The sequence below is a fragment of the Herpailurus yagouaroundi genome, unplaced genomic scaffold (assembly GCF_014898765.1).
Source record: "Herpailurus yagouaroundi ecotype Mexico unplaced genomic scaffold, PumYag 196, whole genome shotgun sequence".
NCBI lineage: Eukaryota > Metazoa > Chordata > Mammalia > Carnivora > Felidae > Herpailurus > Herpailurus yagouaroundi.
In genome coordinates, this window is record NW_024412427.1 from 16,046,174 (window position 1) to 16,062,265 (window position 16,092).

General features: G+C 48.3%; 1 protein-coding gene across 1 annotated transcript in view; it reads left to right on the forward strand.

The window, feature by feature from the left end:
- The window catches only part of TMC2 (transmembrane channel like 2), a 56,851-nt gene that overhangs the window by 37,166 nt on the left and 3,593 nt on the right, over positions 1–16,092 (forward strand). The window contains exons 13-17 of the mRNA XM_040446810.1: positions 1,358–1,486; positions 4,315–4,382; positions 5,228–5,467; positions 11,592–11,717; positions 15,917–15,995. Coding sequence (XP_040302744.1) covers positions 1,358–1,486; positions 4,315–4,382; positions 5,228–5,467; positions 11,592–11,717; positions 15,917–15,995 — 642 coding nt within the window. The remainder of the gene's footprint in view (positions 1–1,357; positions 1,487–4,314; positions 4,383–5,227; positions 5,468–11,591; positions 11,718–15,916; positions 15,996–16,092) is intronic.

Below are 16,092 nucleotides of genomic sequence, written 5' to 3' on the forward strand. Positions count from 1 at the left end.
GAAGTACAATGAAGGAGGGGATTACATCACTCAGTCCATCAAAGACTGCCTATGAATCCACAAGCAGATGTTTTCCTGCTGCACAGTGTCCTTCCCATGTGGCCCTGGGGGGCCTTTCCTCCCTCCTGCCCCCCGAGCCTTCCCTCCATGGAGGGCTCAGACTCACCATTTCTCGTCTCCTCCAGTCCAGATTCCCCCATACTCTTTAAATCCTCCTCTTCGTTATTGTACAAAGCAACCCAGCTTCCCTAGCTCATGCATTTCTAAAGCCCTCACGTGTGTAACAGAGAAAGCGTCCTCAAGTCAATGAAACCCACCCTCCTTAGAAGGCCGAAGAGAGTTTATTACCTACATGGTTCCTTTGGAGTATTCTGCGATAGAATGTCTCATTTCCTGCCTGGATGCCCATCACCGTTCCAAACACTGATTAAAGCTTGTCTCTTTCTGAACCTGTAGCAATGACGAGTGTGAGCTGCTAAATACTGCTCACCTGTACCCTCCACCACCTCCACCCCAGGCCCCAGAGCATCACCTTGCCCAGACGTGGAGACCTGATACACGTTGATTTGTCTTTTACTTAGGAGCATTAACTTGAATTATTATTGAGGAATACTACCGAAAACTCATCAGCCGTTCATCCAGCATTTATTAATCATCTTGGAGGATGCAAACAATGAATAAAGCAGACCCTGTGCCCCATAGGAACTCCAAGATGTCTTAAAAATTGTGATAATGCCTGGTGGATCTTTTCCACTTTTTTAAATTAATAAATTATATTCACCCTATAAAGCAGAGAAAAGCTTTGCTTTTGGCTCTTCCATTGTGTGCCTCGTGTAAAATCTGCATTATTATCTCCATATAGCAAGCAAAACATCCAATTAGCAGGAGATGAAGAATGCTGGCTGTTGTCCTGAGGGCAAGTGGTCAGATTCAGTCTTAGCTGGGGGCAGCTGCGCGTCAGAGGAGGTGGGGGAAGGAGGAAGACTTCAGATCCTCTCTCTGTGCAACAGTGCTGATAACTACCATATACTGGGCCTTGCCAATGTGCCGGGCAATTCCCATGCATAATCACTAAGCTTCCCAATAACCCTGCAAGGCTGATATCATTATCAGCTTCGAGAGGCCCCGAGATTATTCCAAAGCAATGCAATTGGTAACTTGTAGAGCCAGGACCTAAAAATAAACATTTTCCCAAGCCGAGGGGCCTCTTTCTGCACTACCTCTCTGTCACCAAGAACCAGAAGGTCGCAGAGAAGATTCAGGTGGGTGAGGAAGACTTTGCATGGCTGCAGTCCATTGGAAGGGATCGGCAAGGTTTGACCTTAACCATACCCTTTTCCTGTGTTCCGCCTTGCAGGAATTCATGAGGCTGACGGTGTCTGACATGCTGGTAACCTACATCACCATCCTGCTGGGGGACTTCGTGCGAGCTTGCTTCGTCCGGTTCATGAACTACTGCTGGTGCTGGGACCTGGAGGCTGGGTTTGTAGGTCACCGTTTCAGGGACGTTTCCGCAGGAAGGCATCTCAGTCATCCTGTCTGATATAGCCAGATGCATTCCTAGGCATTTATTTAGATAATTGATGCCAATCTCTGCTCTGGGAAGTATTGACGTATCCCACGTGTATGTCCTTTAAGTGTCATATTTGCCTTCTCAGAGGAAACTCCACTTCCCCCACGCCCCCGTGTAATTAACAATGCAGCCTTCCTATCCGGGAAATGGGGGCATTTGGTCTGGGGAAAAGTGGATCCCATGCTTCAGTGCTGAGCAGACAGTAGTAAAGAAATGCCACAGTGGCATCGCCTCTCATTCGAGAAGGCAAAGAACACTAGCCTTTGAAGTCCGCACTGAGCAAGCGATGGGAACGGTAATGGAAGTGGATGAGGGGACAAGGTAGCTCGTAATTTTTGAGACTCTGTGAAATCTCGGGGTGGGAGAGGGCAGATGCGGACATGACTGTTTCAGAAAGTCTTGGAACACCCAAAGAACACAGTCGCCATTGGTGCAGTCTTCTGGATTATGCTCTGAGAAACCTCTTTGGACTCATTCCCTCCACCTGGAATACTCCTCTTCCCCACCTACCTAGGAAACTGCTCGTTCTAAATGTGGGTCATTTCCCCTCTGGGTGGCCTTCTGTGATATGGCAGAATCTCTGGCCTCATCCATCCTGTGTGTGGTTCTCTCACAACACATCACTCACTGACCCTGTAGTCACTGGTGTTGGGGTGGGGGGGCACTTTCCCTGAACTGAGCCCCATATCTTGTTTACCTGAGTCGTTTTCATCCTGGCCTGCAATAGAATTGGCTTGGCCTCAGGGCGCCTGGGTGGCGCAGTCGGTTAGGCGTCCGACTTCAGCCAGGTCACCATCTCATGGTCCGGGAGTTCGAGCCCCGCATCGGGCTCTGGGCTGACGGCTCAGAGCCTGGAGCCTGCTTCCGATTCTGTGTCTCCCTCTCTCTGACCCTCCCCTGTTCATGCTCTGTCTCTCCCTGTCTCAAAAATAAATAAAAACGTTTAAAAAAAAATTTTTTTTTTAATTTTTTTTCAATCTTTATTTCTTTTAATTTTTTTTAACGTTTATTTATTTTTGAGACAGGGAGAGACAGAGCATGAACAGGGGAGGGTCAGAGAGAGGGAGACACAGAATCGGAAACAGGCTCCAGGCTCCGAGCTGTCAGCACAGAGCCCGACGCGGGGCTCAAACTCGTGAAACGCGAGATCATGACTTGAGCTGAAGTCGGCCGCCTAATGGACTGAGCCACACAGGCGCCCCAAGGAAAAAATTTTTTTTTATTTTTAAATTTTTTTTTTCAACGTTTATTTATTTTTGGGACAGAGAGACAGAGCATGAACGGGGGAGGGGCAGAGAGAGAGGGAGACACAGAATCGGAAACAGGCTCCAGGCTCTGAGCCATCAGCCCAGAGCCCGACGCGGGGCTCGAACTCCCGGACCACGAGATCGTGACCTGGCTGAAGTCGGACGCTTAACCGACTGTGCCACCCAGGCGCCCCCCAAGGAAAAAGTTTTTAATATTCATTTTTAATCTATTTTGTTTATGGAGGGGGGAAGGGGCAAAGAGAGAATTCCAAGCAGGCTGTGCTCTGTCAGTGCACAGCCTGACATGGGGCTCGATCTCACGAACCATGAGATCATGACCTGAGCCAAAATCAACAGTTGGATGCTCAACTGACTGAGCCACCCAGGCGCCCTGGGGTGAGGAAAAACTTTCTAACCGGGACACAAAACCCAGCAGATGAGAAGTTTTTAAAAATATTTTTAAATGTTAAATTTCAAATTTCTAAGATTTAACCCTCACGTATCTGGAATACGTATGTTTCCTCCCTTGATCCATGCCTGACCTTCCTTTCTCTCTCTCTTGACTTCTTCCTCCTCCTCCCCGCCCCCCCCATCACCTTTGACCTCCATTCCCCGAAGGACAAACGGGGAAGTCAGTTTAAGCCTGCTGCATGAGGAGGCCCAACTCCCTAGTGCTCACACACTTTGCGTTCTTTCACATAGTTGACAGATCTCCGAAACTCTGAAAATCAAATTCAGGCTGAAAATAGGAATCTGGCTGAGCTCTTTCCTTTCCATGAACTGCTCTGAGACTAGAGGAAGGTGAAAAGGAGAAAAGAGAATTGAAAGAGTGGTTTAGTTACTTTAAGAAAATGTTTATTATGTTTATTTATGTTTGAGAGAGAGAGAGAGAGAGAGAGACAGAGTGCGAGTAGGGGAGGGGCAGAGAGAGAGGAAGTCTCAGAATCTGAAGCAGGCTCCAGGCTCTGAGCTGTCAGCCCGACACAGGGCTCGAACTCACAAGTGTGAGATCATGACCTAAGCAGAAGCCGGTCGCCTAACCAACTGAGCCACCCAGGTGCCCCTGCCTGTTTGCTTTCAAAACTATGGTTTTTATTTGACTCCTCATCTGATTACTCGCATTTGGTTATTTATTCGATTTATGCCTCGGCTATAATTTCAAGGTCCATCTCTGATTAGAGCATGGATAAAACGTTCTCCTAGGGGCTAGTGCCCTCCCAAGAACACACTGTTGGCCTGCAATCCCTTAAAGGTAAAAATTCTCACTTTTTTCGTCGAAAAAGTCATTGGAAAAAATTTCAACTTTGAGAACTTCAAATCTTCTCTTGAAACGTGGAAAACGTGTTAAAGAAACAGAGCCGTGAAGCCCAAGTTTCTTCAGTCACCAGAGCAGGCCCTTTCGGATAGAGTGGCCTTGGCTTAGCCGGTTGGCTGGTAATAGAGGCTGTCTGATACCTAACGGATTCCTTTCTCTCTGTCTGCCTCCCCCTGCAGCCCTCTTACGCTGAGTTCGATATCAGTGGAAATGTACTCGGTTTGATCTTCAATCAAGGAATGATCTGGTGAGCTCTGCATTTTCTATCTGGGGACCACCTCATCGGGGGAGTCAGAAAAGTGGCATCCCAGGCTTTGCCCCCCAGCTAGCTGGGGAGAGGCTGGACAAATCTTCAGACCTCTCTGAACTGCCTCTTTTGAGATGACAAATAGAGGGCAGGATGGGATGAGAACCAGGGCAGTGTCTGGCCAACCCATGTGCTACCATAGAGTGGGGAGGGGAGATGAGTAGGAAGAAAGAGAGGGGAATGAGAAGGAGGAAGGAAAAAAGGAAGAAGTAGAGAGGGGAGGAAGGAGGAGAAAAAAAAAGGAGAGAGGGAGGAGAAACAGAGGGGAAAGGAAAGAAAGAGGGAAGGAGGGAGAAAATAGGAAGGAGAGGAAGAGTAAAGGAGCCAAGGGGCTCCCTCCTCTGAGACACGAGTTGGAAGAAAAGGCTGCGTAACTTCAGCCAAAGACTTTCAAGACTTCCGAGGGCTCGCCGCAAGCCAGTGTCCAATGCTCTCAATTTAAGGACTTCAGACACTTTTCTGGGCAGCAGTGCTGTTTTAGGGGGGCCACGGAGAAATGGACCGGAGGCCAAAACATTTGCTAGGTGCCTTGTGGTGAGACAGTGGTTAAATCCTGGCCAGAGCCCAAGCCGGGGGTGCTCGGAGCGCCTCCTTCCCCTGAGGAACCGGTGGCCAAGGCTTGGTGAGAAATGTCCTGCTTACGTGGGAGACCCCAGCCCTCGGGACCTGCAGGGAAAGCAGCTAGGCTTCGCGCTCCCAACCCCTCGGTCCCGTTTCCTCCTGTCTTCCTTCCCTGGCCTCTCCTGCTGTTGGGCCAACCAGGTGTGTGATGTCTGCCCTTCCAGGATGGGCTCCTTCTATGCCCCGGGCCTGGTAGGCGTCAACGTGCTACGTCTGCTGACCTCCATGTACTTCCAGTGCTGGGCGGTGATGAGCAGCAACGTCCCCCACGAGCGCGTGTTCAAAGCCTCCCGATCCAACAACTTCTACATGGGCCTCCTGCTGCTGGTGCTCTTCCTCAGCCTCCTGCCCGTGGCCTACGCCATCATGTCCCTCCCGCCCTCCTTTGATTGCGGGCCGTTCAGGTGCACAGGCTTAGTCACCCGGGGACAGCTCCTCTCCCAAGGCAGCCCGCTCAGAGGGTGCTGGCTCAGAAGGCCAGGTCTAGCGTCACATCGGGCTGCGAAGGGCCATGGAGCCTTGGGCAAATCATCAGGGCTGTTCAATAGAGATTGTTGCAGGGCCGGAAGGGTTCTATGGCTGCGCGATCCAATATGGTAGCCACCAGCCACACGTGGCTACTGAGCACCTGAAATGAGGACCGAGAAACTAAATTTCTATACTTCATTACAATTCATTTTCACTGAAAGAACGAGAAACATGGCCGAAGGCTACCATGTTGGACAGCACAGCTCTGACCTTTTAACATCTGGATAATCTACAGCCCTGGATTACCTTACTGTAGCATGAGTAATGGGAGATATTCTGAAGACGAAATAACCATACATTTGCAAGCGCCTTTCAAGCGTGAAGCAGCCACTGAGACCCTGGCCTGGGTCCCCACGCTCTGCAGAGCATTTGTCAGTGCTGTGGGCTCAGGGGATAAGCCGGACTAGTTTAGGGGGCTGGGCGTTGCGTAAAGAAATAAATAATTGCATAAGGAGGTACATCGAGAAGCCATATGCATCTGTTGCTATCTTTCCAAGTGTGAGGCCCCTTGGAAAGAAAGCCATCTCTCTACTTCGTAAGAAGGAGTTCTGTGGTTCAAGCAGTTTGGAACATGCTACCCCTTTCACCCGCCACCTTCTCACTTAGAAATGCTGGAGGCACACTCTTTATTAAAGGATTGGAAGAATCGTGCGATAAGATCACGAATGCACACCAGTGTCTCCAGCCTTATTGACCACAGACTCTTTCTTCATGTAACAACCATCCAGGGCCAGGAGTAAGGTGAGGCCAGGAAGGAAGCTCCATGAGGGTGTGATGTTTGCTTCCTTTCTCGCTGCTTCATACGCGGCGTCTAGAAGAGCACATCTGGTTTATGGTCACCGCTCAAGCTAGACCCTTCACGTCACAAAAATTCACTTGTACAGGGAGGGACTTAGGGTTCCAACCAGATCCAGGCAGGCAACATAAATGAACGAGATGGGCAATATTGCATAACATAAAGTTTTTGCAAATAAAGTGTAATTGGAGTACAGCCACACCCACTTGCTTACTTCTAATCTACGGTTGCTTTCTCAATATAACAGCAGATTTGAGTCATTCCAACAGAGACCATCCGGTTCAAAAAGCCTGAGATTGTTATTGTCTAGCTCTTTCCAGAAAAAAAAAAATCACCAACCCCCTGACTTAGAGCATAGACTCTCCAGTCAGCTCTGTCATTTGCCAGCTGGGTCATCTTGAGAAGTTACTTAGCTCCCAACACCACAAGCTAATTGCCTCTAAGATGGAAACAACGGTAGTGCCTACCCCAGAGGGTTGTTTTGAAGATTTAGTGTATTATTTGCCAAGTACTTAAAGGCGTGTGCTAATCCATAGTAAGCCAAACTTGAGCCCTGGCCAAACTGGGGGTGAGCTGGGACTCATAACAATGCTATGAGGTGGGAGGCATTATCTACACAAGGGCTTAGCTAACTTTTTCTGTAAAGAGCTTTAGGAATCAAGAGGAAAAATCAAGCATATCATGTAAGTACTGATCTAACAAGAGAAAGAAATGGCCACAAAGTTTTTGTTGACGAAATTCAAGATAGGACAAGAGAGAGTAATTTTTTGTAATATAGGTCTACCAGTGAAAAGAATGGAGTTCTTTTATGAGAGGGGGCGATAATATTTCACATAAGAGAGGCTCAAAGTTACTGTTCCCCGTCATCAAACGTCAATTTCACCGCTCAGATGACCACCTTTGCCGCCCGGATCCATCACTGTACCAGACGTGACGACACATCTCCTCCCATAGGAAAACAATTGCCAGTAAGCTTTCCTGCTGCTAAGCCATCGAACCGCTGTGCAGTAGGACAAGTCAGAATAGTTGGCTTCTATCTCTTTCCTTTTTTTAAAGTTTTGTGTATTGAACTAATCTCTACACTCCACGTGGGGCTCAAACTCAGGACCCTGAGATCAAGAGTCACACGCTCCTCCAACTGAGCGAGCCAGGCGCCCGTGGGCTTCTGTCTCTGACAAAAACGTACATGTTGGAAAAGGACTAAGTCATGAGAGCGAAAGAAGTCCACCATCGACACTACTGATGGCGATTGCGCGTGACAGATTCATCTATTTTCTGCCAATTACCTACAGCTGAATAAGAGAATGAATAACCATAGTCTGCACACATCCAAAATTTCACAAGCTTTGTCAATTTGTCCAGCTAAGCCGTCTTCTGCTCTACACATACTTCGACCGTTATCAGCTACAGCACGTCTTAGCAGATCCATTCCGTTTCACCCACACTGAATTCCATTCCATTCAATGGAATGGGTACATTCTCGATGGAATTCGGGGCTAGTTGTACCAAATTAGGGTTTACTTAACTTCTTTGAGAAATTTTCAGCCAAATTTGTTCCACACAGTATATTCACAGAAATCAGTCCTTCAGCCACTTCAAACTCGGCACTAATTCCTCAAATGAACAACTGAGCTGCATCAGTAACATCTATGGACCCGTCAAGAGCCAAAGAAAAGCACTCGAAGTCATTTGCCGTCCTTTGAATACAATGTTGCTCTCAGTGTCCTCAACTCTTCCAGCAGCTGCTTTTGCCGGAAACTCTAAAAGTCTTAAGTAAGTTTCTTTTCTCCAGATGCATTTCTTCAGCTCCTGCAATCAAACGCAGTTTAATTACTGCACCACTGGTCAGTGACGAACATAATTTTGGAAAGCGGAGGAAGGCGGGCGGAGGGGGGGGTGGTCCTTGCTATATAGAGAACAGAAAGCTTCGCTGAATTATGTCCAACAAGTGTATGGAAATCTGAATTTATAAATCATGAACTTGCATGTTTGGCTAAGGAGGCTTCTACGCAAAGTGTTGAAGGTGCAGCCTGGTTTCTTCTCGCTTTAAACTGAAACGTGAGAGGAAAGAGATAAATTGAGAAAAGAGCTTGACGAGAGAAAAGGGACCACAAGTTGATGATTTGGGAAAACCTTACCCAGATTGAAAAAGACCCTAAAAACGAATTCATGGTCAGGAAAGCACACTCGAAAGAGAAAACGAAGGGGCAGCCTGGGCAACTTTTTGCTAGTGCTTCGGAAGAATCAAAAAACCTGAATATTCATTCATGCAGAGGATTTTTTTTTTAAGCTTGTGACTGGGATCCTCTCAACCACCCCAGCGGAAGCCAAAAGTAGAGAGAGAATTCTCCAGAAAAGATCTGGGTACCACCCTCTGGTCTAATTCCCACAACCTACATGGAAGACCCACCAGGCACTTAAGAATGTTATATAAGCCGGGGCTCCGGGGTGGCTCCGTCGGTTGAGCATCTGGCCTCGGCTCAGGTCATGATCTCACAGTTCGTGAGTTCGAGCCCCGCGTCGGGCTCTGTGCTAACAGCTCAGAGCCTGGAGCCTGCTTCGGATCCTGTGTCCCCCTCCCTCTCTGCTCCTCCCCTGCTCCTGCTCTGTCTCTCTCTCTCTCTCTCCCTCAAAAATAAATTTAAAAAATTGTTAAAAATTTTAAGAATGTTATACAAGCCAGCTTTAACCGTTATCTCATGGCCGACTGACCAGTGTGTTCGTGGAGTAAAGAACTTGTTTTCTGGTTTCCCCGGTCCACAGATAGACAAGAATTTTGCTCCAAGATGAACCCTATCCAGAGGCACATCTATACCTGATTTAGATGATGAAATTTGGGACTTTTGAGCTGATGATGTTTAGATGAGATTTTGGACTTTGGGTTGATGCCATAATGGGCTGCAACTTTGGGGGAGGAAGGGAAGGCAAAGAATGTGTTTTGCAGGTGGGACAAATGTGAATCTTCAGGGACCAGAGAGGATGCAGTGGTGGGCTGAATAACAGCTCCCCAAAATATTTATGTCCTAATCCCTGCAACCTGCGGGTGGTAGCCTTTGCCAATGTGATTAAGCTAAGGATCTTGAGATGGGGAGATTATCCTAGATTATCCAGGTGAGTCCTAAATCACGAGTGTCCTTATTAGAAGGGGACAGAGGGAGATTTGACCACAGAAAAAACAGAAAGTGATGTGACCATGGAAGCAGCGAGAGATTTGAAGATTCTATGGCACCAGCTTTGAAGAAAGAGGAAGGGGCCATGAGCCAAAGAATGCAAGGAGTAAAGGTCTAGATACTGAAAAAAGGCAAGGAAACAGATTCGCCCCTGGAACCTCCCTCTGAAGGGAGCGCAGCCACGCCCAACGCCGTGGTTTCAACCCAGTGAAACACGTCAGACTTCTGGCCTCCAGCACGATAAGAGAACAAATTTGTATTATTTGAAGTCACCCGTGTGGGAATCTGTTGTAGCGCATACTGGAAACTGATACATCATCTAATACATCACGATTCAAGGACAAAATAACCCATGCTTGACTGTGACTTGAAATCAGAACACATGAGATTTGCTTTTCTTGTGTTTACATGACGGGTAGGTGCTGATAATAATAAAAAATTAATTACCTGTCATAATATGGTCATACGCAGGGCACTTGAAATGCTGTCGTTATAACTGCATCAGGGCAATTCATAGTTTGCTGTGCGATAGCGCTCAGCATTGAGATGGCGACAAATGGTCTCTGACCCAACTATTCATCGTCTGCCATCGTAGCACAAAAACAACCCTAGACCATATATAAAGAAATGAGCGTGGCTGTGTTCCAATAACATTTTCCCTACTGACACCGAAATGTGAATTTCCTACTTCAGTTTCTATGGATCACAAAATATTCTTCTTCTTTACCCCCCCCCAACCATTTAAGTACATAAAAACCATTCTTCATTTTCGGGCCATATGAAAATAACAAGCCAAATCTGGCCCGTAGACCATTATTTGCCAATCCTTGATCAATACTTTCCAGAAGAGAAAAATGAAGCTTCTGGCTATAACATTTTGGAGGGCACTTACAGTCTGACGGTCCCATACACAATGTTGTATATAAATTCATATCTATGTCCTCTAAACTACCCTCGGGGGCAAATATTATTATTATGCTTATAATCCCGTATTATACTATATTATTATTATACTATATTATACAGAAGAGGCGACTAAGGAAGAGAAATTTTCAGTACCTTGGCCAAAGATATCAAACCCCCCGTAGCACTGTCCAATAAAATTTTCTATGCGAGGGAAAACATTTCATATCTCCTCTTCAAATACAGTAGCTACAAGTCATATGACTACCGAGCACTTGAAATCAGTGACTAAAACCCTGAAGTTTTAGTTTTACTTAATTTTACTTAATGTTTAGTTTCTTTTCAATAGCTACACTGGACAATACTGCTCTAATGGGGAGAGTGAGGGAACAGATAGACACAGGAAGAAAGAGAATAAGTAAATTATCCACGGTGTCCCACAGCTAATAAATGAAGGAGCAAGGACTTGAAGCAGGAATTTCAAGCCCTAAAGTCCATTGTCTTGGCACTGAAACGACCAGCCAAAGCTAGCAGTGGACCATGATTTCTGGGCAGGTGCTTGTGGAAGTCAGTCTACATAGAGGTTCTTAGGTATTCGAAGAAAATCGAAATTACCGCTGTGACCTGTCCAGGAGCCCGTCCCAGGTGGTCCATTCTCCTGAAACTATAATCTGAAGACTGATTGCAGGTGTTTTTGAGAGTCACCCTGAGGTTGTCTATCACGTAAGCCTCTGGAGAACTGTTTCCAAGCCAGGGGGTCCAGAGGGAGCTCCATGTTGGGCTTAAGGGTACATCTCGCAGGCAGTTTTCTCCCATGAGAGTGTCGTAGAAAACCCATTTCATCTTGTGGAGGAAGGTATCAGACACAGGAGACCCATGCGGTCTGAGAAGTTTTGAGGGACCAACGGGCCAGCATGAAGCTGGCGAACCAGGGCTCTGCCCCAGCTCTAAACCATAGCAAATGGCAGCTCCTCATGGGGCATTTTTCACCTGCAGCCCATTTGGAGCAGAGCTCTGGGTTTTCCAGGGAAGCAGGGGTGAGTGGCAGCTTTGGACACACAGGGCAAGGGCAAGGGCACAGTTGTGTGTCAGGCGAGCTTTCTGACGTGCCGTAATGTGTTCTCTCTACAGTGGGAAAAACAGAATGTATGACGTCATCCAAGAGACGATTGAAAATGATTTTCCAACCTTCCTGGGCAAGATCTTTGCTTTCCTCGCCAACCCTGGCCTGATCATCCCAGCCATCCTGCTGATGTTGTAAGTCAGCCAGGGCCCCTCCCCTTGCCCTTGAGACTCCCCTGGCGGGTCCTCCTTTCCTGCCCTCTTACTTAATCTACACTTCCCAGAGGCAGAGCCCAAGACGAAGACTCGAACACAAATAGTTAATTGGTGAGGGAGGAAGGTCATTATCACTGGGATGATTTTAATGGGGATGTGGAGGGGGGTGGGGGGGGGGGCTCTGGGAAACAGTGTGTCTGAGTCATCCTGCTCAGGGGTGAGGGATGGGGCTTTCGTAGACCAGCACCCATCGGTCACTGGTTGGGTGAGATCAAAGGGGAGAGGGGATGTTTCCTCAGCCATTTGAGTCAGGTGCATTCGCGGGTAGAACAGATTCCGCAGGGGAATGGAAGGGAAACTCCAGGCACAGAGGTGAAGGAACTGGCAGTTGTAAGTCTTTCGGGGAGCACGCTGAAAGACGGGGTCCAGGGGCACCTGGGTGGCTCAGTCGGTTGAGCGTCCGACTTCGGCTCAGGTCATGATCTCGCGGTCCGTGAGTTCAAGCCCCGCGTCGGGCTCTGTGGTAACAGCTCAGAGCCTGGAGCCTGTTTCAGATTCTGTGTCTCCCTCTCTCTGACCCACCCCCGTTCATGCTCTGTCTCTCTCTGTCTCAAAAATAAATAAACGTTAAAAAAAATTAAAAAAAAAAAAGACGGGGTCCAAGGAATACAGATGGGCAAGCCAGTATTTTGCAGCACCCTCCTAAAGGTTCGCTAGAAATATCAAAGATTTCTGGGCTCTGAGTCTCTGAGGGCTGATTCAGCCTGTCCCTGGCTGGGCCCCGGAGGACTTCTCCACAGGGCATGCCGTGCACCTGCACATTTGGGTCTCACCACTATCCCTCCCAAAGACTGAGAAAGCCCCGAGGACAGTGGGTGGGTTTGACGATTTCTGTACCCCCAACACCAGCCTAGGCCGTAGGAAGTAAATGACAAATAGTCAAGGAAGGAACGAGGGAAGAGAGAAAAGAAGGTGGGAAGCAAGAGTCCTGAATTTGAATTACTGTCATCAACAATGTTCTAGTGAGGGGCACCTGGGTGGCTCAGTCGGTTAAGCGTTCGACTTCAGCTCAGGTCATGATCTCACAGTTTGTGAGTTCGAGTCCCGCGTCGGGCTCTGTGCTGACAGCTCAGAGCCTGGAGCCTGCCTCTAATTCTGTGCCTGCCTCTCTCTCTGCCCCTCCCCTATTCATACTCTCTCTGTGGCTCAAAAATAAATAAATGTTGGGGCACCTGGGTGGCTCAGTCGGTTAAGCGCCCAACTTCGGTCTCATGGTTCATGGGTTCAAGCCCCACGTCGGGCTCTGTGCAGACAGCTCAGAGCCTGGAGCCTGCTTCGGATTCTGTGTCTCCCTCTCTCTGCCCTTTCCCCAGCTCACACTTTGTCTGTCTCTCTCAAAACTAAATAAACATTAAAAAAAATTTTTTTAATAAATAAAGGTTAAAAAAAAATTAATGTACTAGTGAAAATATTAGGGCATTTTTCTTCATAAAAATCTTTTTTTGGCATGCTTTTTTTTTTAATTGTGAAATATTCCTGGGACACCTGAGTAGCTCAGTCAGTTAAGCATCAGACTTTGGCTCGAGGTTTGTGGGTCCGAGCCCTGCATCGGGCTCTGTGCTGACAGCTCAGAGCCTGGAGCCTGCTTCGGATTCTGTGTCTTCCTCTCTCTCTCTGCCCCTCCCCCATTCGCACTCTGTCTCTCTCTCGCTCTCAAAAATAAATAAACATTAAAAAAAAATTATGTAGGGGCGTGTGGGTGGCTCAGTCGGTTGAGCATCCGACTTCAGCTCAGGTCATGATCTCTCGGTCCATGAGTTCGAGTCCCGCATCAGGCTCTGGGCTGACGGCTCAGAGCCTGGAGCCTGCTTCCGATTCTGTGTCTCCCTCTCTCTCTGCCCCTCCCCTGTTCATGCTCTGTCTCTCTCTGTCTCAAAAATAAATAAATGTTAAAAAAAATTTTTTTAATAAAAAAAATTATGTATTGTGAAATATTCCTAACCTACAGAAAAGTAGAGGCAACCATGAACATGATTCCAAGAGTAAACAGATGTTAATATTTTGCAGTGTTTGCTTCAGATTTGTCACTTTCCACGAAATAAAATGTTACAGATAACACTTCAAGTCCCACCTAATCCTGCTCTCTCCCTCCCTCTCTCTCTCTCTCTCCCAAAGTAACCGCTCTTGGAACCATTTGCACGCACGTTTTGGTATTTTCATCACGTTGGCCGTGTCCTATTGTTTTCTGGGCTTTAAATTTTTTCGCGAATGGTTCACCCAGCATAGCTTTCCTCACTCAACATTATGTTTGGGGAATACATGAGCACACATTTTAATGGCTCTACTCCCATCTGCTGTATGATTAAACCACAGTTTATCACCCCTCTGCCTAGAGGTGGGTAGATTGTTTCCACTTTTTTTGCTACTGCAGATGTGGTCGTTGGGCAAATGTGAGGGATTCCCTAGGACAGACCACGGGAAATGGAGTAGGGAATTGTGGGTATGAGTTTCTTCAATCTTTCTATTTTATTTTATTTTATTTTATTTTGTTTTGTTTTATTTTATGTGTGTATGTATGTATTTATTTGAGAGAGAGAGAGAGAGAGAGAGAGAGGCAGAGCAGGCGAAGGGCAGAGAAGAGAGGGAGACACAGAATCCGAGGCAGGCTCCAGGCTCCGAGCTGTCAGCACAGAGCCTGACACGGGGCTCGAACTCACGGACCATGAGATCATGACCTGAGCCAAAGTCCAGACACATAACCGACTGAGCCACCCGGGCGCCCCTTTCCAGTCCTTTTAGATAGTGCTGAAGTGCTCCCCCAAATAGGTGTATTTCCTCCCATCCTTGATTGGAACATCAGCCTCTCTCATCCTGGCCTGGGAGAGGACTGGGATGATGGTGACAACCTGGCCTATGCCTTGACCGCCTGAGGAAATTCTGGAACCCACACACCAAGCCTGACCCTTGCAGGTGGCACCAGGAAGTGCTAAATTTGGGGACGGAGGGACACAGCCACCCATGAGGATTTCATCCTCTCCTACCTCCGATTCCTCCCTAATAAATGGGTTGTTAACTAGGAGAGAAGGTGAGGCCTGGCACAGAGCAGGGACTTGCACAACAGATTCTGCTCCCCCTGCCTGTCCTCCCTTCTCTCCTCTGAGTCTCTCCTGCAGGAGGCTCCCATGACAGTCTGGGGCCCACGCTGTGCCTCGAAGACAAGGCGATTCCTCCCCTCTGGCGGGAGGGAGCTGGCCGACTGGAGTTGCCCTGAGCGGGCCCCACCCTGAGGGGAAAGCTTAGAAGACCCAAGCCGGAGCAGCTAAGGCTTGAAATCCAGGGAGAAAAGTGACAAATAAGGATGAACCACAAAAGCCCCCAAGGAACAGGCCGACACAGCACCCCATCCGGGTGGCACCTCGGCTTTTGTGGCCCCTGTCCTCTCAGGTGGTGCACCCAAGTCACAACCCCCCCGATCTCAGGTCCTGTGAAAGGGAAGCCCACGCTCTGGCCTCAAAGGACGCCTAGGCAGCTGGTAGGAGCTGGACCTTGAAAACCATCAGCCCAAGACAGTGCTCCCTAAGCAGGGACCTCCAGGACTTCGGCAGCTGTGTTTTCAAGCAAACTTGGAGCAGGCACCTAGCGCCCAGACTCTCCTCTCTCAGCCCTCGAGGCCTGTGGAAAAGAGCTTTAGCTAAATGCGGGCTCCCCCAAGAACTGATAGATGGGGCCACCTCGGGCAAACCCCTGAACGTCTCACCATTCCAGGTTGCTGATCTGGAAAAGATCGTCCTTTCTACCTCATGGGGTTTTGGTGAAGACCGCTGAGATGTGGAGTGGGATGCACGCGGCGCGGAGCCTGACACAGGGCAGGTACCCAGGAAGCAGGGTCAGGAGACCCTGCCCCTCCCCCACCTCTTCAGATTTCCAAGAAGGAAGGCTTTACTGAGCACTCTGAGAGCTAAAAATGTGTATGTCATTTCCACATTGAATAAAACAGAAGGCACAGGTGTCCAGAACCTCCCCCGCACTAAGTGGAGACAGAATAGGTGTTCTATCCCTCCAGCCTGCCCAGAGGCCAACCTACTCCGGGAAGCCGGCCTTGATTCCTCTGGAAGGGATCCAGCTCTTGTCACTTTCCAAGACTGCGGTATCACAGGAGGCTCACTTTTCTCTTGCAGCCTGGCCATCTACTACCTGAACTCGGTTTCCAAAAGCCTTTCCCGAGCGAATGCCCAGCTGAGAAAGAAAATCCAAGCGGTGAGTCTGTCGGGAGTTTTCGCTCAAACAGATGTCACGTTTTTGTCTTCTGCTGATTCGCTCTTTGAGCCCAGCTGTACGATCTACATGGCTTTCT